The 25232-nt window shown below is 34.6% G+C and overlaps 2 protein-coding genes across 2 annotated transcripts; one reads left to right on the top strand and one right to left on the bottom strand.

Annotated features, from left to right (window-relative positions):
- Nucleotides 1–238: 238 nt before the first annotated feature.
- On the bottom strand, nt 239–24950 carry LOC145220376 (ATP-dependent DNA helicase Q4-like). Its single transcript, XM_080087615.1, has 25 exons — nt 24699–24950; nt 22481–23349; nt 17857–17960; nt 17453–17621; nt 17321–17365; nt 16510–16728; nt 16111–16247; nt 15305–15403; nt 14369–14539; nt 13538–13628; nt 12249–12340; nt 11827–11964; nt 10579–10654; nt 10457–10504; nt 10185–10323; nt 9417–9501; nt 7693–7799; nt 7534–7613; nt 2772–2930; nt 2620–2666; nt 2223–2304; nt 1965–2151; nt 1777–1903; nt 1278–1338; nt 239–525 (listed from the first exon to the last, which is right to left on the bottom strand). Exons 1-25 carry the CDS (start codon nt 24842–24844, stop codon nt 344–346), a joined length of 3660 nt encoding a protein of 1219 aa, XP_079943741.1. The 5' UTR covers nt 24845–24950; the 3' UTR covers nt 239–343.
- Nucleotides 3864–7311, top strand: LOC145220393 (dynein light chain Tctex-type protein 2B-like). The gene is made up of 7 exons (XM_080087636.1): nt 3864–4662; nt 4750–4811; nt 5171–5290; nt 5463–5594; nt 5655–5712; nt 6366–6486; nt 6756–7311. Exons 1-7 carry the CDS (start codon nt 4611–4613, stop codon nt 6919–6921), a joined length of 711 nt encoding a protein of 236 aa, XP_079943762.1. The 5' UTR covers nt 3864–4610; the 3' UTR covers nt 6922–7311.
- Nucleotides 24951–25232: the final 282 nt, after the last annotated feature.

Genomic DNA, 25232 nt, shown 5'->3' with positions numbered 1-25232 from the left:
TATTTAGTTACCGAATTCTTCAGCGCATTCACTCTGTGTGCAAAGCAGTACATAATGCTTAGTAGGCCTACCACCTAAGACCAGTAACATATTAGTTGCTGGTACCACTGGCGAAGACTATATTAATGTCTGTTTCTTAGTGTGTCTTCCTACACTTTAGGGCACAACTTTGCCCTAAACATAGAAATCATTTAAAAGGCTCATGGTTCTCATATTGATGAGCACACATTGCACAGTATAAAAACCGGCATGAATTTTGTCATACAAATCGCTTTTTATTGCATACACAGGTGAGAAAAATAAAAATGTAAAGGGAAAACAGTAAGCTCTAAAATATCAATTTTTATCTAAACTTTAAAATTTCCTCTGTAGCTATTTTTATAATTGAATTAAAATCAACATGCATTTTGGATCTCCAAAATCTTCGTGCTGGTCCCCATGTTCGGGCTGGATACCTGGGACTGTCAATCCCATGCAAAATCCGCGCAATTGCTCGACCTGTCACCCGCCCTTCTAAATCTGCACCTGTTAAGATTTGCGCAATTTTACAACGGATGTAGAAACAAATGCAACATTAGATATAACTTCAGTTAGATGTTGGCTAAAACAAGAAATACTTTATAAAACGTCATATTTGTGATATAAAGTGTGTAGATTAAGATAAATCATTGCCTGTTTTTGTTTCCGTTAAAATCCTGTAAGATGATAAAATAAAGTAGCGTTTTAAAAAAATATTATTCAAATAAAACTTGGCTAGTTTCTACTTCTAATATCTCAATTACGGTAGAAACAGTACAACGATCGGTACATTGAACTTAAAAGCATAAAACTTCCACATACTTATCTCGTAATAGACATAACTAACAACTTTGTGGCGGGAACCCACGATTTTTTCCCCGACATGTGACCCGATGTAAAAAGATTTATTTAAAGTGTAACTATGCCAAAATTGTCCATGATGTGTGTGCTGAGTCAACCTTCTAGTTTCACGTTTGTTTCCTTATCATGATTGTATCCGCAGGTAAATACAATCCAACCCACAGTTGAAAAGTTGTTAATTATGATTTTTGCAAAACAAACAAGTGAGAGTAAATACTCTGTAACGTTAGAAAGCAATATTCTGCCAACTTAATGTAATTTGGGCAGTCAGTTAAAACTATTAAAATTTCACATGAGCTATTTTTTCAATAACTTGTCGTTTTTGGAAAGCTAGTGAGGTAACTAATTGGGTCGTAGGATCAAATACAGTGATCACACTGCAACTAGCGATGTCTTACTATGCACTGTGAGAAATTGACGAATAATCCCTCGGACATCATTTTCAACGTCGGGATCGATCTAAAAATATTAATAAATTGACAGGTGATTAAAATGTTAATTTCGTACTCAGGAATCAAAAAAACAATCCACAAATTGTTAAAACATCCCAGAACAATGTAGTCATTAAGACTTTGTAGTCGCCAAACTACTTAAGACTTCTGAGACAACCAAATATATGATAAGCATAAAGTCCAATAGAAAGACAATAATAAGAGATTGTCAGGAAAGCAACAAGTCAAAACAGCTGATCAGCTTTAGGGCCTGAGCAAAGTTTTTTTGCTAAGTTGCGCATTATTACAGTAATGTTAAAAGTGCAATGACAAACGTGTAATGCAAAGACAAAACAATTTGAACTCCAGTAGGGCGGAGCGTTTTTTACACCAAGTAATAAAGAAAAGACACTCTTCTTGGCATTGCCTCTCTGCATTTCAACAAGATACAAATAATAGCACTTACTGTAATAGGTGGGACATCCACAATTTGCTCATCAGCTTGAAAGTACTTATTGATTACTTCTTTTAACCCGTTACTCTTGTCCAAATCTGCTTCATCCATGCAGTAACCAATATTTGCAAAGGAAAATCTGCACAAGTATGCACGTTTTTAATTTCAGTTAAAGGAAAACGCTTGCAAAAACTGCCTACTTTTGCATGGTGTTAAACGCAGTTCTCAATTGAAACAACTCTTTCTTTTCTTGCTTTGCAACACGCTGATGTAATGATGATGTCAGTTTGTCAATGAATTCGTCATCAGTTGACTGTTTCGTTTTTATCAAAAACGAAACATCTTGAAATTCGACAACCACTCCACTTTTGCCGATTGCATTTCCCTCTGTGCGTAACAAAGCTTAGGGTGTATTTCGTTTTCTAAATGATTTAGCAGTAAAATCCCGAAACTGTTACCTGTAGATAAACTTGAATCCCAGACAAGTTGCCTCAAGTTCTTTTTCAGTGTAGACAAATCACATCGCATTGCGTTGGCGACCTGTACGAAAATAGAAAAGTTTACGAGTAGCCAAAACTAAACTAAATTATTGAAATATTTTTTTATCCGATCGCCCTTAAAAACTTAAAAAATTGACAAAATATACGACACTTTGCTGAGACTGGCAAAATATTTCTTTTTAAAGTGTTTGGTTGATAGTACTCATAAGACTTTTGGAAAAAAACGTTTACGGCAATGCACAAAACCTTTATAACGTCACACGTCAAGTCAATGTTAACAACTTGTGTGATAAATATTGACAAAAATCACCGCTAGAAGTTTGGTTTATTATACATAACACTAAATATTACTTACGTCACTCATCGAAAATGTAATATCTGCACAGGACTTTTCCACACTCCCTGCGAAAAAACAAGAGTAACACAGCGCAATGTCAGATCAAAAATATTATCGCTCTTTAAAGTAACATTGCAATTGTTTAATAGTAAACAAATAAGAGAACGTACCCATTTTGGAAATCGCTGCAGCTACTGCGGCACATTTTTTAGCAACTTTTATCAACTGGGCTGGTCCACCATAGCAACGAAGTGAACATGTTGCTTCTGTAGGCAAGTAAACATTCAGAAGACCATCTAATTCCAAGTAGCAAAGTAGGGTTTCAATGCCTGCAAAAGATGTTTTGATTAGGGAATTTGCACAAATAAAATTCGCATATGACAATAAGGCAGTGGTGGTTTCAACCTGAGAGGAATTTCAACCCAGCATGAAAATTTTAAAAAAGGGAAAGTAATTCCACTTTCATATTTGCATGTGGTTGTAAAAACAGGATTGCGTTCTAAAAGCGGGACCATCTCACTTTATGTAAAGCAACCATCTAAATAATGTTTGTTTAATTTAGTCTATCTGTGTCGTGGTATATTGGCGAAAAATATATTTTTTTTGAATTTTTTCAATTGTTTTTCAAAAGTGAGGAATTAGTCAAAAAGGTTGAAAACCACTGCACTAGAGGGATTATGATCAAACTTAAATGTTAAGAAAGGTAAATGCGCCACGTTTGTGGTTAAAAAATGTTTGTTTTATAAACCATAGCTAAACTCAGGCGATTGATGGTGCGCAGTTTTAGACCAAATCCAAACCTAAATTCCATTCAACAAATTTTAAAATGGATTTATTTCTACACCAGTCAGGAATCATTGAAGAAGCCCCCTTCACAAACATAACAGACCTAATGTTGTTGTAGCTGTAATCCATAGATTGACTAATGCAGCAATCTTTGTTGTATATGAAATGCAACCACAAAAAAAATCGAACGTACAACAACAGCATGTCTCAGCAGACATTAATAGACGTGGCTTTAACTGGTGCCAGCAAGGCAGCGGGATGGCCGATAACAATGGACACGTTCTTGAAATAAGGTAATCTTAGAAAAAAGGTGAAGGACATTCAGGTGATTGTTGAGGACTCAGCGGGCTACTTTTGTGTGTATTCTCCCAACGTTATTTGCTCAGTTGAACAATTAAATATATTCCATAACTACGCGCTGTAGTCGAAAATGTTACGCCCATTTTTTCCAGCATTTATTTACAAAGCCCCAAAATGCAGTGCGGCAGTTAAGAAAGATTTATAATGGAAGGAAGTGTTTTTTTTTTGCTTGAATACTAAAATGTACAGACATAGTAAGTGAAAAACATTGCATATGTACTCAGTATACTGTAAGATTTGTAGGTTGCAACAAGAGTGAGTTAATATATCTTTAGCGTGTAACAGGCCTGTTTGGAGCAGGTATATCAATTTAAGTACGCCATACGGTAAGTCGTAAAAATGTGTCATTAAATTTTCAATAACAGAGAATTTTTGGAAACCTGGGTGAGGGCTTGGCGTAGTTTATCCTGGCAGCAATTTTGACTACCCGCTACAAAAAGCATTGACAGAGTTGTGAAGTAAGTTTAGTGCGTGGGAGGCGGTGGGTAAAGTCAAAACGGTTTTTGAAGAATCGTTGACTGCACAAACCATTGTAGATGATTAAATCGATCATTAAAATAAGTTTTACTCGGGGTAATAAACGCTGACCATTCTTGAGATAAACATATTGTTTTTTCAAACGAGGACAGGCGTATTTGCTCAGAGTCCCGAAAGACAATGTAAATAGGTAATAAAAAACCCGCAGCTTTACCTTGCTAAACATTAACCAACCACTTGCGATCTTCGACAATAAAATTCAGATTCATTCAAACTCAAAGTGTAGGAAATTCATTGAACCAAGTTTTCCTGTTTATACATCGGGTTTATCTCTAGGCAACTAAAAACGTCTTTAGGCAACAAATTTTGAAACTCGTTAATGCGACATGGACTCGATTCCCAGGAGAAGATTTAGTGTTGACGCCATTGCCCTAGCAAGTGAGTTCTGTTGATCAATAATAAATATTTCGCAAGCCTGTTTGTGAAGTTAGCAGGATGTTTAAGCTTTTGTTGCAATGTTGTCAGATGCCAAGTCGTCGCAACACAGCAAGTTTGGAAATAACAATCTTTTATCACTTGATCATAAGGTAAGCAAGAAAACATTTGCTAATATGTGAAATCTGGATTTAACAGAATAATTTCAACATACGCCAAAAGTTGTTTCGCAAAAACTTTACTTCGTACTTATTTTGAGATATATGTATATGTATGTATAACTAAGTTATATTAAGTAAACAACGACGCTATGTAGGCTAAAAAGGTATTTCTGATGACTAGTTTGTTCGGAAAAATTAATACACATTATAGTCAACCATAACCACATTAAAATTCTGATGCAAGTAAAATAATCGGTAAACTTTAAACTCCGGCTCGATTTCAGGTTTAAATGGGGGTTAAGAAGATAAGCTTTTCGATTTTTTAAAATTTTTCCATCAACCACAAACAGGTACAAAAACGACGAAATTCAATGGCGGTCGTATCGCAGTCGCAGAACAGACGACCGTCATATGCTTGGTCACGAAAACACAGCAGATTTACACCGATAAAGTCAACCGACAACTTTGAGGTTAGTCACAAGAAAATTTATGACTTACTAAAGGGCTAAAAATAAATTACGATACATTTTTGATGGGTTCAAAAACTAACACTGTAACACATAAAAACGAAAATATTTTGTATCTTTCTTTCTTTTAAGAAACAAAAAAACAAGGTAAATATTCCCGAATTATATTACACAGGGATTTACTACAACATTTACCAACCTGCCTGCGGTACCCGAACCGAAGGAAAAAATGGAAAATACCTACAAGCTCAACCCTGATAATGGAACAGAATTCCGAACACATATTATTAGAAAAGCAATAAATGAGGTTGAATTGTTAAAAGTATTATTGCAAGCGTTTAAAACATAATAAAATTGCGTTGTTTAGATATTTGATGACATGCTGCCGAATATTGACGATTATTTTAAATCCCTTCTTGAAGCACGTAAGTAAACAAGCGTGTAAAATAATTTAAAACACATTGCGGGTTAATTAGGCTGATTTTAAATATTAACTAATTTCGGGGCCAGTTTTGTGGGCAAACGAAATAGGAACTTTTCTAAGTAGAATAAACAACCACTTTTCCACTTTTTTAAATTGTTGGTTGCTATTTAATTATTTAACATGAACTGAACGAAACTATTGGACCAACGCTGGTAGTTAAATCTGCAAAAACTGGCATCAAAACACAGACAAAGTTTGTCGAATTATTTTGCTGACATAAAGCGACAACAATGTAAGCCACAAATTTAAAGCTCATCATAAAATCCATCTTTGAAATGCTTAGCAAACAAAAAGCAATAAAGCGATTAAAACACGAACCACAATGCAAAAAAGGTTGTAAGAAATAAGATATCGCGCAGTATTGGTATTAACCGTATTTCTTGACAAAAAAAAACACATCGTTAAGAAGCATTTCTATTTTAAATTACTAATTCAACACAAAGCGCAATTATCTCAAACAGTTTTATTCCTTAAAATAATAGTGGCTCAGTAAAATATCTTTACAATTTTTAGTGAAGATGACAGCATTTCGTAATCTGAACATTTGGGTATGGGGTATTTTTTATGATTTACAAACTTTCACTACATTTTAAGAGCAAATCTTTGGAAAATTGTTTGGGCCAAAATCAGAGGCCAACGTGAGCGTGGGTGGAAAACTTGCAAAGCTACTTGTCACCGAAGTAAAGGATAAACTTAAAACGCTTGGAATGGACAGGTAAATATGATGGTCCGACTACATTATTTGATAACATTGGACGGTGGAACGCTGACTCGAGCTTTTCCTAACTACATAATGTTTGTTTATCAAAGAGCGAAACTATTGGTGGAATATTGCTATTAAACCCAAGAAAAAAAAAACAGACCGAAAGGGGATTCGAACACGCAGTCTTTCGAGTATATGTATAACTCGACCAGTAAACTATACCGAGCTTTGCGGCGACTTTTGCAATAAGTAACAAAAATTTTTTGAATGATTTTTTGCAGGTATAAATTTGTGACAAACGCTTTTGTGGGAGACTGCGTCGGACAACGAATGATGATTGTCAGCAAAAGTTTACTCAACACCGAAACAGATGGTCACGTGACAGTACAACGGCAGACCGGGAAATATTACGCGGTTGTAGTCGTCCATGCGCTATATTTCGAGTAAAACCTGAGTTTTTTTGCTTTTTGTTTGCCCAAACCACAAGACCAGAACAAGAAAAAGTGTATTACCGCCTAAAACCAGTATTCGGTCTGATAAAGAAGAATATATTTTTTATCATTGATTGAGGACCAACATACAGGACGAATGATGTTTTTGTAGCACTGTGTTAAGACTACAATTTATTAATGCTCGAATTTGTACAGAGCTTCCTGCACTTTTCAGTTTCCCTTCCAACAACAGTACATAAGCCATGTTGTATTTCACCTTGCGCAAAACTATTGTAGTGTTTACAGAACAGTGTGGTTTTGTAGTTTTTTCACGTTCATATACATGTCAGTGTTATTGGTGTTAAAACAAAAAGTTTTATTTTGCTAATAAAAAATGGACAGTGCCTATTCTTTTAAACTATTGGGGATATTTCAATATGAATAACGCTTGGGTAGCAGTGCTTAAATTGTCCCGGGTTATCTTGACTCGTTTTAGCGCTAAATTGTAGAAAGCTCCATTTCTTTTACGCATCAGGCGTCATTTCTACAACTATACTCTAATCAATAACAGCCTCAATTGAACTAATAAGTTAAGCTTTAAAATTATTGATTTCAACAAACACCATACCTTCCTTTGATACATCTAAATCATCCACAGAACTATCAATAGGAATCGATGCAAAATGGCCGGAACATTTCCTCCCGAATCTGAAGAAAACAAACAGAAATGTATATCATATTGTCCACATCCAATATTGACACGTACTGAATCAAAATTCATACTTACCTCTCACAATCGCACGGCGGAAAAACACTTTTTAGAAGTTTTTTGACAATGTGACGATCGACAGTTTTGCCGTAAGTGTGTCTTGCCAACTCAAATATGTCTCCGCCCTGTAAGCCAACAACTGTTAGTTTGATACTGTGGCCTTGAAAAACCACCGATCGTCGTATGCTTGTTTCGAAAATAAATTATTATTTGAAATTGAATTGGATTTTTTAGTTTTAAAAAAAATCGGGAACACCAAAGTCTATCTAAAACACAAGTTTTTCGCGTAACAATGAGACAACTTGTTTTATAGATTTCGGGACCACAATATTTAATTTAAAACTAAACTGCCATAGAATGTACTCTAGGTACACAAGTTCTCTAACAGATACGTTTTTAATTAAATTTATGACCTAGGATCGTAACATAGTTTATGGCAGCAATAGTAAAACTAGTTTTTAATCTGAATAAAATGGTAATGTTAAGGTTTGTTCTTCACTATTCCGTTTAGCTAAGAGCAATGTCTTTACACCTTTTTGTCCAGCCACATTACCTAAGTTTACAAAATTTACGATGCATTGCGTACCCTCGACTTAAGGAAAACCAACAGCAAAAAGGTGTGGTGGTCGAACAAAAGCCTATAAAAGTTGAAATTGACATGGTGTGTGGTTTGAGGACAAATGATGGACTTGGATGGCATTGAGCAACTTTAAATCAAACAAAATTGGGAGGAAATTAAAATCTGTTACATTTGTCAGTGTTTGGACAAAATGTAGCGAACAATGTGAAAATTGGATTAAAAGTTTAAATGTGGTTTAAGTGGGCAAAGTGACAAAAAACCCTTTCAGACTTTTTTGTGCTTTGTCTGGTGACGCCGATTTTGATTGGCAGCACGTCAAACTGAGTTCGCCGTTTATAGTGTATATTTTAGCTGTCCAAAGCTTGCCAAACATTCGCATTAACTGTAAAATGTTTTAGGTAGGCCGCAAAAGGTGTTAAATGACCAGAAGCTTTCTCCTAGAGTTGCAACCTCAAAATGACCAGCACAAAAAAAGAAAAAAAAAAAGAGTTTGAGTTTCAAAGACCAAGTCAATTAACTGAGGGTTAATGAGGATGTGCCTTTATAAGATAAAGTCGTGTAGGTCAACTTTTTCTTATTAAAGAGTCAACACAACATCATATTAGCGTGCACAATTGCATTCTTTTGTTATTAGTGATTTATTTAAGAAGTACCAAAGAAGATCCTTTTTCTACATTTTACACTTTAATAGTTGCACTAAATAGACTTACATGTAAAGTCAAGATTCTCAAGTTTGTAAATAAATGTAAACTTTAATAGTCATACTATAAGGCAGTGGTTCTTTTTAGTCGATATTCAAATCTAATTCCCCCTACAAATTTCGTTTGCTAAAATATCGTTTACATTAACATTTTAATGTAATTCTTAGAACAGAAATTAAACTCTCGATTATAAGGCCTAAAACGATTATACAAGAACTTTCTTTTTATCAGCTCATATATGGCAAATCCGGCAATAACACATAGCACAGACAACCAGTAAGAGATTAATATTGTGACACAAATTCCCCCCTACAAATTACAACCCCCCCCCCCCTAGTGGGGAATTCCCCCTTGGTTGGGAACCACTGCAAAAAGGCAATCAAATTAAAAACTAAACTCATCAAAGATATCCATAAAGATGAAACTTACTCAACTCACATCACATGCAAACTTTAACTTACATGAGGATCAAGAAACAAGTGACAGTGCGCTGGTAAACCATCCCTTCCTGCCCTTCCCACTTCTTGTACATATCGCTCAAATGATCTAAAATAGAAAAGTAATTCAGTCTTTAACTGTCATTTTACAAAACGCAAGTTGTTTACTATATTTGACAACATTTTACATATAGTTTACAGTTACCAAACAAATTATCACAACCAGTGTTTTTTTAAGGTGTTCAAATTTCTTCAGCGGTTTCCCAAAATTTGCCAGTAGCCTAATAAATAATTCGTTTAAGCAAATATGGCTATTTTTTGGTATTTAAATGAAACACTTGCGGTCTCTTAAAACTACTTAGCGGTCACTCAAACCAAACCTTAAAAAACCTGCCCACAACTAAAATTTATTTAAATACATGTCAAATGTTTTAATTTTAGTGTGGTAAAACGTTAATTTCATTGATTTAAAATCTTGTTTATTTAATTGATCCTGCTGGGGGTTCAATGAAATGCATAAATAACAACAACAACATATTTTCCATTAGCACAAACTTTATTCATTTCTAACTTTTTTTATGTGGATTACAGAGTAAATGCTTCTTCTAAAACACAGTCATAGATATGTTACAATGTCTTGATCTATGTATGTTAACTAGTTTGCACATTGCAAAGAATATTGTCTAAGTTCAAAAGAAAGAAATGTAACTGTTGGATAATGCAGAAGGAAATTATTGTCCCCTCAGGAAAGAGGAAATATAATGAGTAAATTGCTGCATAATTTTGATTTACCGTGGCATGTTGTAATGAATAACAGCACGAACATCATGTTTGTCAATCCCCATTCCAAAAGCTACAGTTGCCACGACGATCCTCAGTTTTCCACTCATAAATCGGTTCTGAACTCTGCGTCTCTCAGCAGATGACATTCCTAAAACAGAGATCAATTATGTATATTTCTAAATAAATCACTTCTGTATTACACAATTAAAAAAACTCATTGTAAAGAAGTTTGCAAACAAAGATCTAGTTTTCATGGATCCAAATAAAGCAAAATGTTAAACCTGCATGATAGCAATCTGCTTCATATGTGACCGCTCTACGCTTGCTTCCTACAAGGTAAGTTAAAAGTTGATTAGGCTGAAGTAGGCAAGCAACTATATTTTAGTAATAGGTAATTTAAAACCTTTAGAAGACGTTCCTTTTTTTCTCTTTTTTGAATTCTGCTTTTCTTCGGTAGCTTCACTACTTTGAGCTTCAACCTGTAATGTATTCACATAAAGCTGAACAACAGAATACCAGACAGAAAAACTGTTCGGTAGATTTAAAACAAATGAGTCAGAAAGAACGACTTTGGCCTGAGGCTCTCAAACCTAAGACTCTAACTATGCAACTCGGTTTTAAATCAGATAAAAGATTTAAAAAATACAATATGGAATGTGAACTCAAAGGCTGTTAAAAATACAAGCTACATAAAAGAATAAAAAAATAGTAGCTTGCAAACAAACATGTGGTAAAGAGTATTTCATGGTAATTACAATAAACCCATATAATTGATTTGATAGCCCTGATGTAACTTTTATAGCCACAGCATAATCTTACTCGCTTGGAAGCAGGGGCGTATCCAGAAATTTTTAAAGGGGGGGGGGGGTCCAACAATTTTTTTGGGGTAAATCCCTAATGACGTCACATTTTAGCGAAAGCTTTGTAGTTTTCTGATTTCACCGCTGCTATCTAGCTTACTCAACCAAACTGCAGCTGCAAAATAAGCGTGACTGTCAGGTAATCAAAATCGTTGCTTAAAAAAACAGGGTCCAATTTCTAAAGAACTAAATCCCTTGCTGAAGCGGTAATCCTACTGTTAAGTTGCGCAAAGTCACGAATGCACTAAAGGTGGTAACTGCAGAAGGCATAAATTGTGCCTGGCAAGTAACAAATTACCCTAATAACATAACTCGATTTACATCGATCTAATGTTTTTGACAAACTATTACGTGTTTGGCGGATCAAAGCAACACAACATTACACGTTTTTAACACTTTTACATTGTTCAAATGCAAAAACAGTTTGATATGTTGCACTTAGTGCAGTTACCACTTACCAAGAAACTGCTACCAGCGCCCTAGCCGGAACGTAATATTCCGATTGTTAGCGCATAAACCTCCTTATTAAACCCTTGTTACGTCACAATTGGCGATTAGATAACAAGTGAATACAGGAGATTAAAGGCTCGCGTCTTTGAGATAACGACTCCCTGTTATCACGCAGTGGTAAACGGAACGATTTTGGCCTATTTAATTCACGCACAACTTTTTGAAAGGGGTGGGGGGGGGGGCGGACCCCAAAACCCCCCTTTGGATACACCACTGCTTGGAAGTGAAAAAAATATTGTTGCAATGAGTGCATTATGAAGTTGCCTAGAATTTATATTTACTGGCATTGGAGTTGGTCTGGTTTGTAACTTGGTGCGAAGAAATGAGGAAACTCGTGATACATCGTCTCTTCTTGTGCAGTAAATTATAATGGAATCCAGTGATCCAAATCTCTCACCCATCAAAAGCTGCTCTAGTGACTTAAAAACAATTTTTAGTTTCAGTTTTTTTCTGCTGGGAAACATGTTTTCTAAAAACAGTATGTCGATACATGACCACCAGAACATAAATTAGTCCAGTGTTACTGGCCTTATCACCTATCAATTACGTTGGTAACTAAAAACCACACAGGTGTTAAGAAGTTTGAGATTAGGTTCAGTTTTAGCCCCTCGTTTAGCCATAAGTTGCCTAACCTATTAAGAAAGCCAAAATTTGTTTACAATTTTTAACATATACTTATTGTTCAAAATTCCAGCAAAAGTACCTCATCTTTATAAGCATCCCTGGAAACAGATAGAGTAAGATTTGATGGTAAATCCATCTTCACAATCATACCAGCTTCCTTGTTTTCAATACCTTTCAGTGCACATTTAATTATTTAAACAAAAACTAGAAGGGTGACTTAGCACATTTTGCCATGGTACATACATATAACATATTTTGAAACGCTAATCTATTCCTTGCACTTATTTTATGATGTGTCCCATATTAGCCACTGTCTTGTATAGCATTAGTTGTTTCTGCAAGCAGAAACTCATGGGTCCCCACACATGCAAAGTTGAAAATAATGAATTTCAAGAGATAACCATGATCAAGTTTTGGTGTTGTAAACACAGTGATCAATACTGGGCTGAAATAATCATGGTATTAAAAGTACAACCTACACGAATCTGATTCAATTCAGACATTGTTTGAAGTTGTCCTATTGAAATTCAAGTTTAAAGAAAGAAGGTGTAAATGGCCGCAAAATAGATTAAACACAACAATCGACACATATAAATAGAAAATTCTGCAAATTTTATTAAAAGATTGTTAAAAAATCACTTATTTTAGGGGCTGGTTGGTTAAATGTTAGAGCTATAGGATGAACACAACAATCAACATCTATAAATGGCGAATTCTACAAGCTGTCCGAATTTCATTCAATTCCAACACCGTTTAATAAACACTCATTTAAGGGGGGTAGTGGGGTAACTGATTGGGTTTTACCCCAAACTGATAAAATATGAAACCAAAATGACCCAATCAACAATCCTGTCAAATTTTGTTACAACTGACCAATGTTTTTGAAATTTTGACCAATAGAACTGTTTTAACAGCTGTATTGAATGAAATGCTTTTGACATCATAAAGCTGTAGACAACCGACTAACTGCAAAAACATCCACCAAGCAATCCACAAACACCAGTAACATATGTCAGGTGGCCATTATAACACTATTACACCACAGAAACCTTTTGTTTGTGGTGCACAGCAACATATAAACTGTTTTAGATTTTTGGGGCTAGTGGGGTAAATACTGGGGTAATCAAGACAAACCCATAATTTTACTCTCTAAAATTGTGTAACAGATGTTTGTTAACTATATGTACAATTGAATTGGGTTGTAAATGTCTGTAGTCGAAATATTGCTCACACAAATCAAAACACAAACACCCAATGAACAACCTGTAATTTTTAGACATTTAGCAGGTCCATCAAAAATGTTTTTTTAAATGATATGAAGGAAAAATTTTGTACAGGTACCAAAAATGAAGAAAAAAACTTCTATACCAAGTTGTTTGGCAACAGAATGACACGAAGCCATGGTTGCAGTAGCTGTCAGCCCAACCAGGCACTTCACTCCAAGTTGTTCCTTCAGGATCTAAACGAAAGGGTTTAATGTCATTTTTTATTTTTTAAATTTTAATTTTTTAGAATTAATTTTATGCTGATGAGACCTTATAAGTTGAAATAGTATGCACTGTTTATGGGCTTGAAGCCTTTTGTATTTTTTGAAAATTTCACACAATTCAGTTATTAAAATTAGTTAAACTTGCTTCCTTATAACAGGGCAAATCGGGAGCAGGGCTTTACAAACTCGGGTTGCATAACAAACTTTATGGGTCATGAAAAGCTATTACAAATTGACATTAAGTGTTCCAGATTATACTGTTCTATGTTTTAGCCATTTTATTTAAAACACAGTTGTTCAAACCGGTACAATTTCTTAAAATATTATTATTGACTGGGCTGTAGATTCTACGTAAATAAATAGGTTAATGATGTCAACTTTGCCTCTTCGGACAAGAGGCTTGTCACTGAAAACATATAATTTAAGCTGATCATACTGAATAAATTTTGTTTTTTGTTTTGTTTCCAGAAGGCTACCTACATGTAAAATAGTAGACTCTGAGTACCGGTAGCTTGTTTTGAGTTTTCACTCGAATTAGGCAATTTAACAAATACAAACAACAAACATATATATTTCGCACTGTTTATGCTATTAAAATAGTTGTAATAAACAATGCGCAATCAAATACAACATATAGAATAATAATGGTTCCATCATGAGGTAGGCCAGTGCCATGGTACATCCATTTTACAACATGTTTTTCAGCTCACCTGACATACACGAAGATATGAAGGTCGAAAACTGTGAGACCATTCAGCCAGGCAATGACATTCATCAATACACACAAAGGAAATAGGAGGCAAGTGAGACAAGGGACTGTAATGTGGTGGCATTCCTGCCCATTTCATTAGTGCTTCAGGAGAAACAAGCAATACATCAACCTTAAACAAACAACCGATTTTGTTGTTTCCAAACATTAAATCAGTATAGTAATTTGATTTTCAATAATCCATTTTATTCATAGTATCACTCAGAAAAGTGACAAAAACATTTTCATTTTTAAGCTTTATGATGAACATGTTTATTGTAAATTCAGAATCCAATTTTAAACCCTTATATTTATTTTGGCAGAATGTCTTACCCTTCACACATTGCATAGAACAACTAAAAAAAAACTGTTTACAAACTTATACTTATAATTTTAAAACATACAAATTCTTGATTTTCTTAATCAACCACAAATTCAAACTGTTTTTTTTTCTTTTTTTACTGCAAGGGTATGCACTTAGCAGTGTTCAAATCTGCCCATACAGTATTACATTGTGGAAGATAAAATGTGCATTTTAAATGTACTAATAAAAAATCTCCTCATTACGTGCATACAAATAGGAGTGTTTGATCTGTTTTGAATCCACCTTTAATTCTACTGTTAGAAATCTTGTTACGTAAACAAACACTCCATTAATGTCACAAATGCTTTAATTATCCTTATTTGATATTGCCAGCTAATTTAGTCCACCTACAATATGGACAAAACAATATACATCATTGTGTGCTTAGAATAAATACCACGAAAATCACGATAGATAGTCAAGACGTAATATACTGTGCAAGCAAACTTCGTTGGTTTTTTAGTGACAACCCCACACAGCTATTTCATGTATCACTAAATACTACTCTTTTTACATTGGTAAATACAAACCAACCTTGTTTTCCTGTATTTCCTTCATAACTTTTTCTCTCTGATCTTTTGACATGCCTGAATGCAGCCTGGTGGCTTTCAGAAACTTGGGCAGGCCGTGAACCTGTTAAAAAAGTTGGCATGTTAATAGCATGTATAAATGTCTTCATCATTAAATTCTAATTGGATTGTAAAAAATGGCCTGTAGCTGGATTGTTAAAAATCACATACAGCAGGGGTGTCCAACATGTGGCTCATAGAACATTTAAAATAGACACACATGCTTTTGCAAACATTCAGATAGTAAACATTAGGATTTGTCACACAATAAAATTTGTTTCTATTGATTCTTCATGACCTTTATTCTAACTTCAGTAAATATTATCACTTATCAGTAATAAAGTTACACAACCCCTTAATTAAATTATTCGTTTTTTGACAAAACTTTAGCCCCTTTGCAAACTATTTGTATTTTGTGTCCCATAAACAGAATAAAAGGTTTCTGGAGTATCATAAACAAGTTTACTTGCATTTGAAGACTTTTTCTTCTTCTATACATTTAATAGGGTTGTATGTATTGGCCAAATATTCGGAGTGAGCCCGAAACAATAAGATGATTAAGACATAGTTTTGGAAAAAGTGCCAAAAGTTGGTTGACATGGTGGTGTGTTCCAGTTGGACACCCCTGACATACAGCCATACATTTTTTCACTAAGCTCCAAAATTGTGGAATTGTCTACCATTGATATTACAGGTTTAAACTAGTGACCTAGCTTGCTGTTTGTTGTCCATGATAATATTGTAATACTAAATTGTGTCACTATAAACTACCTGGTCATCCATCAGGGAAACAAGTGGGGACACAACCAGCGTCAAACTTTGTTGTTTTACTGAATACAAATGTGCAGGAAGTTGGTAACATAAAGATTTTCCCGAGCCAGTGGACAAAACTAGCAGAGTTGGTTGACCTAAAAAAATGCAAAATCAAAACGATCTGTTGTGGGTTCTGAATAAAATAAATTTATAACACCATAACCTTTCTCAGTTTATTTAATGTTGTTGCTTTTTGAAAAACACTGTTCCGTAAAAATCAGTTAACACAAAGTCTCCTATTTTTATTTAAACTTACCAAAATTACAAAAAACATACATTGTAGTGACTATAGTTATTTCACTGTCACAATTGATGTTATAAAGACAATAGCAATTTCATAAAATTAGTTTACTTTACCACACAAAATTCTTTTAATGGCTTCTTCTTGTCCTTTGCGAAAGTCAGTGTAGCCAAATTTCTTAAGGACAGTTTTAACCTCTTCTCTGTTATAGTTTGCTTCATTATATAAAGGAGTTGCACTTTGTAGCGTTACATGCTGGCTTGGTGCATCATCAAAGTTGAATTCAGCATTTTCCATTTGTGACTGAGCACTTTCAACCACATCCATTAAAAATTCTGCATGAAAAAGTTTTCATATGTAATATTCAGACAACACTGATAAATTACATATATTTTGTAGAACAGGTGGTATTACTGCCAGCAAAATAAAGTATTTTAATGGCTCACAAGCAATCAATATTTGTCCAGATTAGTTTACAAAAGGTTCTTAGTCTACACTTTTTACCAATTGAAAGAGTTGAAAGAAATAATTTTGAGTATTTTTAATGACATAATCAGAACACATTTAAAAAAAAAAAACTATATTGACATAATTTTTTAGTTTTTAAAACCATTAATCTTAGACACAGGTGTTTAATTGGGAAACCAAAAAGGAATGTTTGAAAAGTACCTTAGTACTTGGCACCCTAAGCAACAAATTTATTTAATGCATTGCATTTAAGCAACAATTAAGTCATCACATAACATTCACACATTGAAACATGCATTTTTTTCTGGAATGTTTTTTTAACTGGCAAAACTGAAATAGTCTTTTGGAAACAAGTTTATTACAGTGATTAAATTATTGTTGTTTTTACTGTACATCATAAAAGGGTAAGATTGAAAGGCCCATGCAAAAATGAAACAAACACTGATATGGGCAGGTTACCTGTTGGTTCTTCATTTTCTGCCTGTATCTTCTTCTTATCTGCATCTGGTAAAAAATAGAAATTCAGATTAAAACACTACTTACAAAACCTGCAATTTTTTTAAAAAATATGTGTGCAGCCATTTGACTTACTTCTAAAATTTGGTTTATTTTTACATTTGCTTGCCCAGTGACCAGACTCCCCACATTTGAAACACTTGTCTTCACTTTTATCACGAAATTCTGATTTGGCTCCACCACTGCGGCCTTTCCAACCACTTCGGTATGAGTAACCTTTCTTATTGAGCTTTTCTCTAAAAACCTGTGGAGTTTCTGCAAGTTATATTCTTAAATACATTTTGAAAATAATATAAATAATTAAACAGGTAGTTTTATCAATCATGTTTAACTCCATGTTAGAAATGTAAAATCCGAAGGTAAAATAGTTTATGACTAAACGAAATGTTTCAAGTGATATTAAATTACATAAACAGATGAGGCAGGTGAGATGATTTGACAACAAATATGATTTTTTTCATGTGAGGCACATTTGTCACCTGTTTCCTTAAAAATCTGCCTTTTCCTCGTTTTCCAAAACATTTTTGTTTCATATTAAGTCGAATATAGTTGGTATTTGCTGATTTTTTGCTTCCGCCACTACCTGTTATAAAAAAATAATAATAAAGCAAAAAAATGCTCAACAATACAATGGTTTAATCAGTGGTTCTCAAATGATGCACCCTGGAAAGGAGACAGGAGCCCACAAGATAATTGTCGCGTTCCGTTTTCATGGGTACGCAAAAGATTGGGACTGACTATCGGACGTTCCTTAACAGCGAACGCATGTGTACTCTGATCGGCATCAAACCTTTTATTTTACATTTATTCACGTCCAACCACACACAATCAAAACAACAAAAACAACAACCCAGCACTACTTCACAGTTATCTCTATATTCTATCTCTGTGTTATGTATATTTATCGTTAGATGGGGGCGCTTATATAACTTGGATTACAATGATCGAGGAAAAAGGTGTTAAATCGCTATGATCATTTCCTGTAGATAAAACAATGAATACTGCAACGGGCAACGGCGGCGCAATAAAACTGGCACCCTAGAACAATGACAACACAATAGCGCCTGCAACAATAGACCCTAGAACAGGGGTTCTTAAACTGGGGGGCGTGAAGGGTTCGCAAGGGGGGCGCAGCACAATCTGGCAGCAAAGTTTTCACTTGCAAACAATTGTAAATTAATGCATTGGAATTATGTCGGCGCTGATTTCGAACTTATTGTTTAAAGTATAAACGCTTCAATACTCTGAAATGGATGTCCAGCTGTATTAACCAAACTTTTCCCACTGCGGGCCGCCGCATAGTTTACATGCCCTAGTGCCGTCTTCTCAAACTGAGCCCATGAGGCGATTTTTATATGGGCGCCAAGATATGGTCTTTTTAAAACCCTATTTAAAATCTCTTAAATTGTATAGTTAGTCTCATCTTACAAGGAATGCTTGTATATTATGTCATAAGTGACACAATAAGGCAATTGTTTGCGCACAATTAACACTTTTTGTTTTGTCTGTGAGTGTGACATAATAAACTGGGTTTGGATCAATCCTGGGCGTTGCAATCCTTTGAGAGTCGGTAATATTAATTTTACATGTCGTAACAGTAAACTTTCGTAAGGAGTAGATTAAGTTTTGACAGTAACAAAGCTATCAATACGATTTGGCAAACCAAAAATTGGGTCGCGAGCCGGATGAAATGACCTCACGGGCCTTAGTTTGGTGACCCCTGTACTATATAGTCGGCTGTACATTCTTTATTTGTGCGCAATTTCGCATTAGAGATTGCCCTGACTTTGAGTGAATCAACGATTTCTGGGCAACATATGCGTAGTATACTGGCAACGTGTCTCTGTGTTCGCAAAAGCCTACTTTTTTGCAACTTATCAGCGTTGAAGTGGCTTTTTCCAACGTTCGGAACTAACTTGACAGTAGCTTAAAGGGGACCTACCATGTATGTTGTTTCCGAAAAACAAGGCAAGCATCATTAGTGTTAATGTTTTTTAGGGGGGGCGTGAGAATAAATAATTAGTGTAAAGTGGGCGCGACCGAAAAAGTTTAAGAACCCCTGCTCTAGAAGGTAGAAGGACAGAAATTGCCCGTGATGCGTTGTAACTGGGTCGCAGGATATTGTCATGGGGCGGTCTAGAATATTTGTGACAATAATGAAACATTTTTTGACATAATCATTGTCAATGGTGGGCCCAAAATTTTTTAAAATTGTCTTGGATTCAAAATTTGGATGTTTTGATTAAAACATTTAAAAAATTATTTCAAGATAATCATTTCACAAACCATCTAAAAAGATGTCTTTCCTAAAATTTTACTATTTAATTTTAAATGCATGGATTCATTTAACTTAGAGCAGTGGTTCTCAAACTCGGTTTTCGGGACCGCATGCGGCTCCCAACTACTTATTTTGCGGCTCGCACCATACCTCAGAAAACCACCAAACATTGCTATTTTAGCTTTCAAAGCCATCTTCTTTAGTGATTTTCTCAAGGTTTCGTTTTTTTGCGGCTCCCTACACACTTAAAAAATACCATTTGGCCCCGACAAAAAAAAAGTTTGAGAACCACTGACTTAGAGATATAGTATAAGTTAAAGACATAGAATACAATTTGTCAAAGATATGCTAAAACTAGAATAGTGGTTTTCCTATATATTGCCAGTTTATATATACTACATCATATTTAACGATGTATCACATATATATACCATTTACTATATTCATAATGGATATATATTTGGCACCTACATTTCATTGGGTCCCTATCTTTTTCCTGGCACTTAATAACATAATTGTTTCTGCAAGCATAATCTAATGCAGGGGTGTCCAACCTTTTTGGCCAAAGGGCCACATGCGGTTTACGAATGTTTGCGCGGGCCACTTGAGTGTTACTGCCAATTTGGAATCTTAGAAATAGCTGTCTTATAATTTCTAAATTAAAATCCTCACACCGAAATTCTGATCTTAGAAATGTGTATTATCCTCGTTTACAGTTATAAGAACAATAAACACACCAAGATAATATCTAGTAAAAAATTATAGTAAAGTCAACAAAGTTTTTTCCACACGTCGACATTTCAATGTGCAGTTTGGCACTGTTTTTCTCTAACAAGTTTGGCATTATTCGGTGAGATGGACGATGGAGCAATGCGAAGCGATTTTTCCATATGGCTGTCAGAAGTTACTGATCTTACAGGGGATTTAAAGTCACATGTCAACCTTTCTTGGAAAGTTCTGTTAGCGTTACTTGCTTTTGTTTCCTGTTTGGCATAATCTATATCACTGCAGAGTGCGGAAGATGTTTTACTGCTAAATGCGTTTTATGCGAGTCTCTGATACCAGATGTATCTCAATGAACCACGAGTAAGATTGTGACGTAACAATGTAGAAATTGCGATGCGTAACAATGCGCATTGTGACGCAATAAAAGTAACTTGAACAGTTGTGTATTACTACTCTATTAACAAAGAAATAAAGCAAACAATAAATGCCATTTTTTCGGAATGAAAGTTCGCCATAAATTACGTAGGCGATAAAGTTGCCAATATGAGTCATTTCAAAAAATACCGCGCGGGCCACTCAAAACCTTCCTGCGGGCCACGGGTTGGACACCCCTGATCTAATGGGTCCCCACACATATGCATATGCGATTAGGTAACAGTAAAAATAGGGCACAATCATTGTTAGCTATTTACCAATTTACTATACACATCATTTGATCTACACTTATGATTGTTTTTGCAAGCAAAAACGAATGGGTCCCCACACGCGCGTTTGTGCGGATTTATGGTAAACAAACATCCTGGTTATTTTTACATTCTTAAGAAAAAACTTAACCAACTTTAGCCTTATTCTTTTTGCATCATTATTGTCATATAATTACAAACAACAGTAAACAAGAACAGGATAAATACTTTCAATTTAATCTTATGCTTTGACCTTGATATTGTCGTTCAAGGTCAGTTTTTAAACACAATTTTCCAAAACTGAAAATGTGCTTGATAACTTAATAAAACGACATAGAATAGCTGTGCAAAAACAGCTGATTTCTAATCACCAACACGATTGTCTCGTAAAACGTCTGTCCAGATGTCAAGCTGAGCACTCCCGCTGCATTCACCCGTCTTAATCGTAAACAATTGAATTACTACCTTGAGGGTTGAGACTTCTATCTGACTGACAGTGTACACATATTATGGGCTGTAAAAGTAACTATTTGGCAGATTAAGGCAAATTTTTAAATACGAAGCGAATAACCTACTGCAAACAATTGTTTAACATTTCAGCACATTAGGGCTTGTATTTCTGGCCTAAAACTTATTATTTTGGGGTTTAAGGGGTAAAAATGGGTGAATCCAATAAAAAGTTACAAAATTCTTTAGAATAGCTTACATTGCACCAACCAACAAAGCATGAAACCCTCAGATTATGTACTTGGGTCAGTACAGCTGTTTTTTTGTTTGTTTTGGGGGCCTGTGGGTGAACCGCTGGGTCGTTTGGGGTCAAACTTCAGGAGGATCAAATTCGGAACAATAACTAACATCTGTGCAAATTTGAATAAATTTGAAGCACTCTTTTTTGACCAAACGCATTTAACAAACCAGCGTTACACAGAAACGAATATTTTGGGGTTTAAGGGGTGAAAATGGGTAAATCTTTTTTTAAAGTATAAAATTCTTTGAAATACCTGATATTGCATCAAACAACAAAGCATATAACTCCTAAATAAAGTACTTTAGCCAGTATAGCCGTTTTAAAAATTTCACGTTTTGGGGGACTGTGGGTGAACCAAGGCATCAAACGGGGTCAAAATTCACATGGACCATCTTTAGACCAATATCTTTAATGAGTGTAAATTTGAAAAAGTTTGAACCATTCTTTCTTGACCAAAACGTGGGAACAAATCCGTGTAAGAAAGAAAAAAAGAAAAAAAAATATGGACAAAAACAATATGGTTTACTAATCATTTGTTTCTCTAATTTTTTCTAGGTTAAGTAAAGATCTGGATTTAAAAAAAACAGATCTGAAAATGAGGTTTACTGTAAATACATACCTATCAGGTAAACTACAAGAATTCTTTATTCATTTTTGAAAATACTAACCTGCCGAAAAGGTGCACTTGACAGGGAACGTACTAGAAGGATTTGGTTTCTCACTATCATGATACGGAGATGTTGTCTGTTTTTCAGCATCATTTGTTGATTCACTAGTTTTCTTGGTTTTACGTAAAGCATCTTCATCTGTGGCAGCACTTTCCACAATTGCTCTGTCCTGATGTATAAAAACTGACAATTCTTCAGTTAAAGAAGGAATGGAAGTATCGCTTATTGAATTTTCAATGTTTTCTGTTAAACCAGATAGAACCTCTTTGGCATTGCTTTTTTCAGCACTTTTGCAACTCACAGGATCTTTAATTTCATTTTTTTGTCCAACCTGTAGCAAGTCAGTCAAGTCTTCCATTTGATTATTTAACCATGTGACATCAATTGTTTTTGTCTTGATCTTTTTTTCGCTGGTGTCCTGTCTAACCATGAGTGGTTTTCTGGAAGGAGTCCTTATAATACAATTTGAGCTGCTTTGAGAAAAGGCATGTGGCTGCTCAGAAAGAGTTACATCAGACATCAGACTTTTTCTCTTGTTGGAGTTTTCCGAATTTGAATTTTGGGGAACAGAAACATTTAAATTTTGGGGAACAGAAGATTTTCTTGAACTGTGTTTAAAAGATGTTGGCAAAGACCGTATTGTCTTAGAACACACATTTTTACGTATGTTGTCTCTACATGTGTTGTATGAAATAGTAGTATTGTTTAAAGTTTTTTCTTTGGCTTTTAAAGGACCTTCAACAGGAGTGTCAAATGATGATGATGATGTATTACTCTTTAACAGTTTCTCACCCCAAACAGATTTTTCACGCATTTTATTTTCATCTGTAGATTTAGTTTCAGTGGAATCTTGTCTTAGTTTCTTTAACCTAGAAAAAATGCTGCCTTAATCACATCAAAATACTGACCACAAACAAACTCTAAACACCAATAATCTGACACTAGGAATAAAGATAGACCTAAAGCAAACAAAATTTTCAGCAGAGCTTTTTGGTAACACTAGTGCTCTCACCCCAATGTTGTTGCAACCATTTTTAAGACATATTCTCACTACATGTCACCAAAAAATAAAAATAAAAAATAAATCCTTTAAATGCAATATATAGTTCACCTAAACCTGGATGCCTGAGTTATCACTTTCGAAGATTACTTTTGGCCAATAAATCTTTAATTTGTTTTTTTTTTTTTTGAAAAAACAGCAATAAACTGTGCTAGGGCAACTTAAATGTTATTTTTGGGGGGTTTTAGGCACAAAAAAATTTATGAGTGGAAGGGGAGCCAAAAATTGTAATAAAAGAAGTCCAATAGTACACATGTAGTACATCCCATTAAACAGAGTCATTAATTTACACTTCTCCAGCCAAATGAGGTTAATTTTTTTCATTCTTTCTTTTTTATGTATAGTTCAGAAAGAAGTAAATCACTCTCTTACAAATGGGCCAATCCCTACACCACACCACAGAAAATGATACCACCCTTCCAAACTGTCTTGGATATGGTGCATTCGGTCACATGAGATTCAAACAAAAGATCAGCAACACACAAACCACGACACACAAGTCACACATACGTCAGGAAGTAATAGCTTTGTCTCGTCTCACAAATCTATTTTACTTTTTTATGCTAAGATTTGTTTTGAAGCAGTTCTTACAGGGAGGAGTCAAAAGAAAAGTGCCCAACTAGTAACTTAACTTGATGCATTGGTTTGGAGATAAGTAAACTGTAAAGTGTAAACATTGCTTCATAAGGAATGCTGAAATTGCCATTTTCGGTGACATAAGCTATTGATGAAATTGTTAAGTCACATTCATACTTGTTGCATCACTGTGTCCCATTATTTTCAAAGATAATGACAGCAAAGCTGATTTCTATTTTATTACTATTTTGCTGTAAATAGCATATGTATGTTCTGAATTTTGTATTACAAACTGTTAATCACTGTAACAAAATTTCTATCATGTAGCCCCTTTTGCATTTATTTCAATCATACATTTTTCAAAGTCAAACCTTGTTTTATTTAACCTATAAGTTCTTCTTTGGTGAACATGGTTGGTCGAAATTAAAACACAATTTATTGGACATGTCAGAAATGTGAATATATATAATTGGTAATTTATGGACTATTCTCAATTTGTTATATAATGCAGAAATTTTGTTTATTGACAATACAGAACTAGGTTTTACTCAAGGTATTCTCTAAAAATTGTGTGTAGTTTACCTTGAATATTGAATGTATAGGTTTTTCGCCGTTTCATCCTTTTCAATGTCCACCTTTGTTGGTGCACATCCTGTTTGTTTAGCGAAATTGAGTTCCCACTTCTTTAACTTAACTTTAATTTCCATACCCTTCATTTGAAGATCCATGACTTACAAAATCACAATAACAAAAGTTGAAAACTTTCTTAACAATAACAAATCAGTGTGTTACTGACTTACTGTTAAACACAAAGATGCAATGGTAATGTTTTTAATTCTTCTTCAATGCGCGCCAAATTAATGTCACACACGGTAATTCCCCTAGTGTATTACTAATTTTTTGAAGGACCAGTTTAAACATTCTATTCGCATGTCAGTAATTAAACTTTCAGCACCACCAAGTTTTTTTTTGGTTTAAATCAATATCGACTGCAAATACTGTAAAGTATTTCTCAAGAACAACCCCGTGACTGTTGCCTATATAAAATTTCCGTGTATATTTATTATAAATTTAAGATGAGACATGAGAGCAATGAATTTTTCTTGGTGAATAAAA

This window comes from Phallusia mammillata, chromosome 1 (genome assembly GCF_965637545.1).
Source record: "Phallusia mammillata chromosome 1, kaPhaMamm4.hap1.1, whole genome shotgun sequence".
Classification (NCBI taxonomy): domain Eukaryota; kingdom Metazoa; phylum Chordata; class Ascidiacea; order Phlebobranchia; family Ascidiidae; genus Phallusia; species Phallusia mammillata.
Note: the sequence above shows the minus strand (reverse complement) of the source record. Positions and strands in the feature narration are given on the sequence as shown.

Coding starts and splice junctions, on each gene's coding strand:
- LOC145220393 (XM_080087636.1), top strand. CDS start 4,611: ATGGACTCGATTCCCAGGAGAAGATTTAGTGTTGACGCCATTGCCCTA. Junction 5,713..6,365: donor TAAATCCCTTCTTGAAGCAC/GTAAGTAAACAA, acceptor CTACATTTTAAG/AGCAAATCTTTGGAAAATTG. Junction 6,487..6,755: donor AAAACGCTTGGAATGGACAG/GTAAATATGATG, acceptor GATTTTTTGCAG/GTATAAATTTGTGACAAACG.
- LOC145220376 (XM_080087615.1), bottom strand. CDS start 24,844: ATGGATCTTCAAATGAAGGGTATGGAAATTAAAGTTAAGTTAAAGAAG. Junction 17,961..22,480: donor CAAGTGCACCTTTTCGGCAG/GTTAGTATTTTC, acceptor TTTTTATAACAG/GTAGTGGCGGAAGCAAAAAA. Junction 12,341..13,537: donor TTCTGTTGCCAAACAACTTG/GTATAGAAGTTT, acceptor GTGCACTGAAAG/GTATTGAAAACAAGGAAGCT.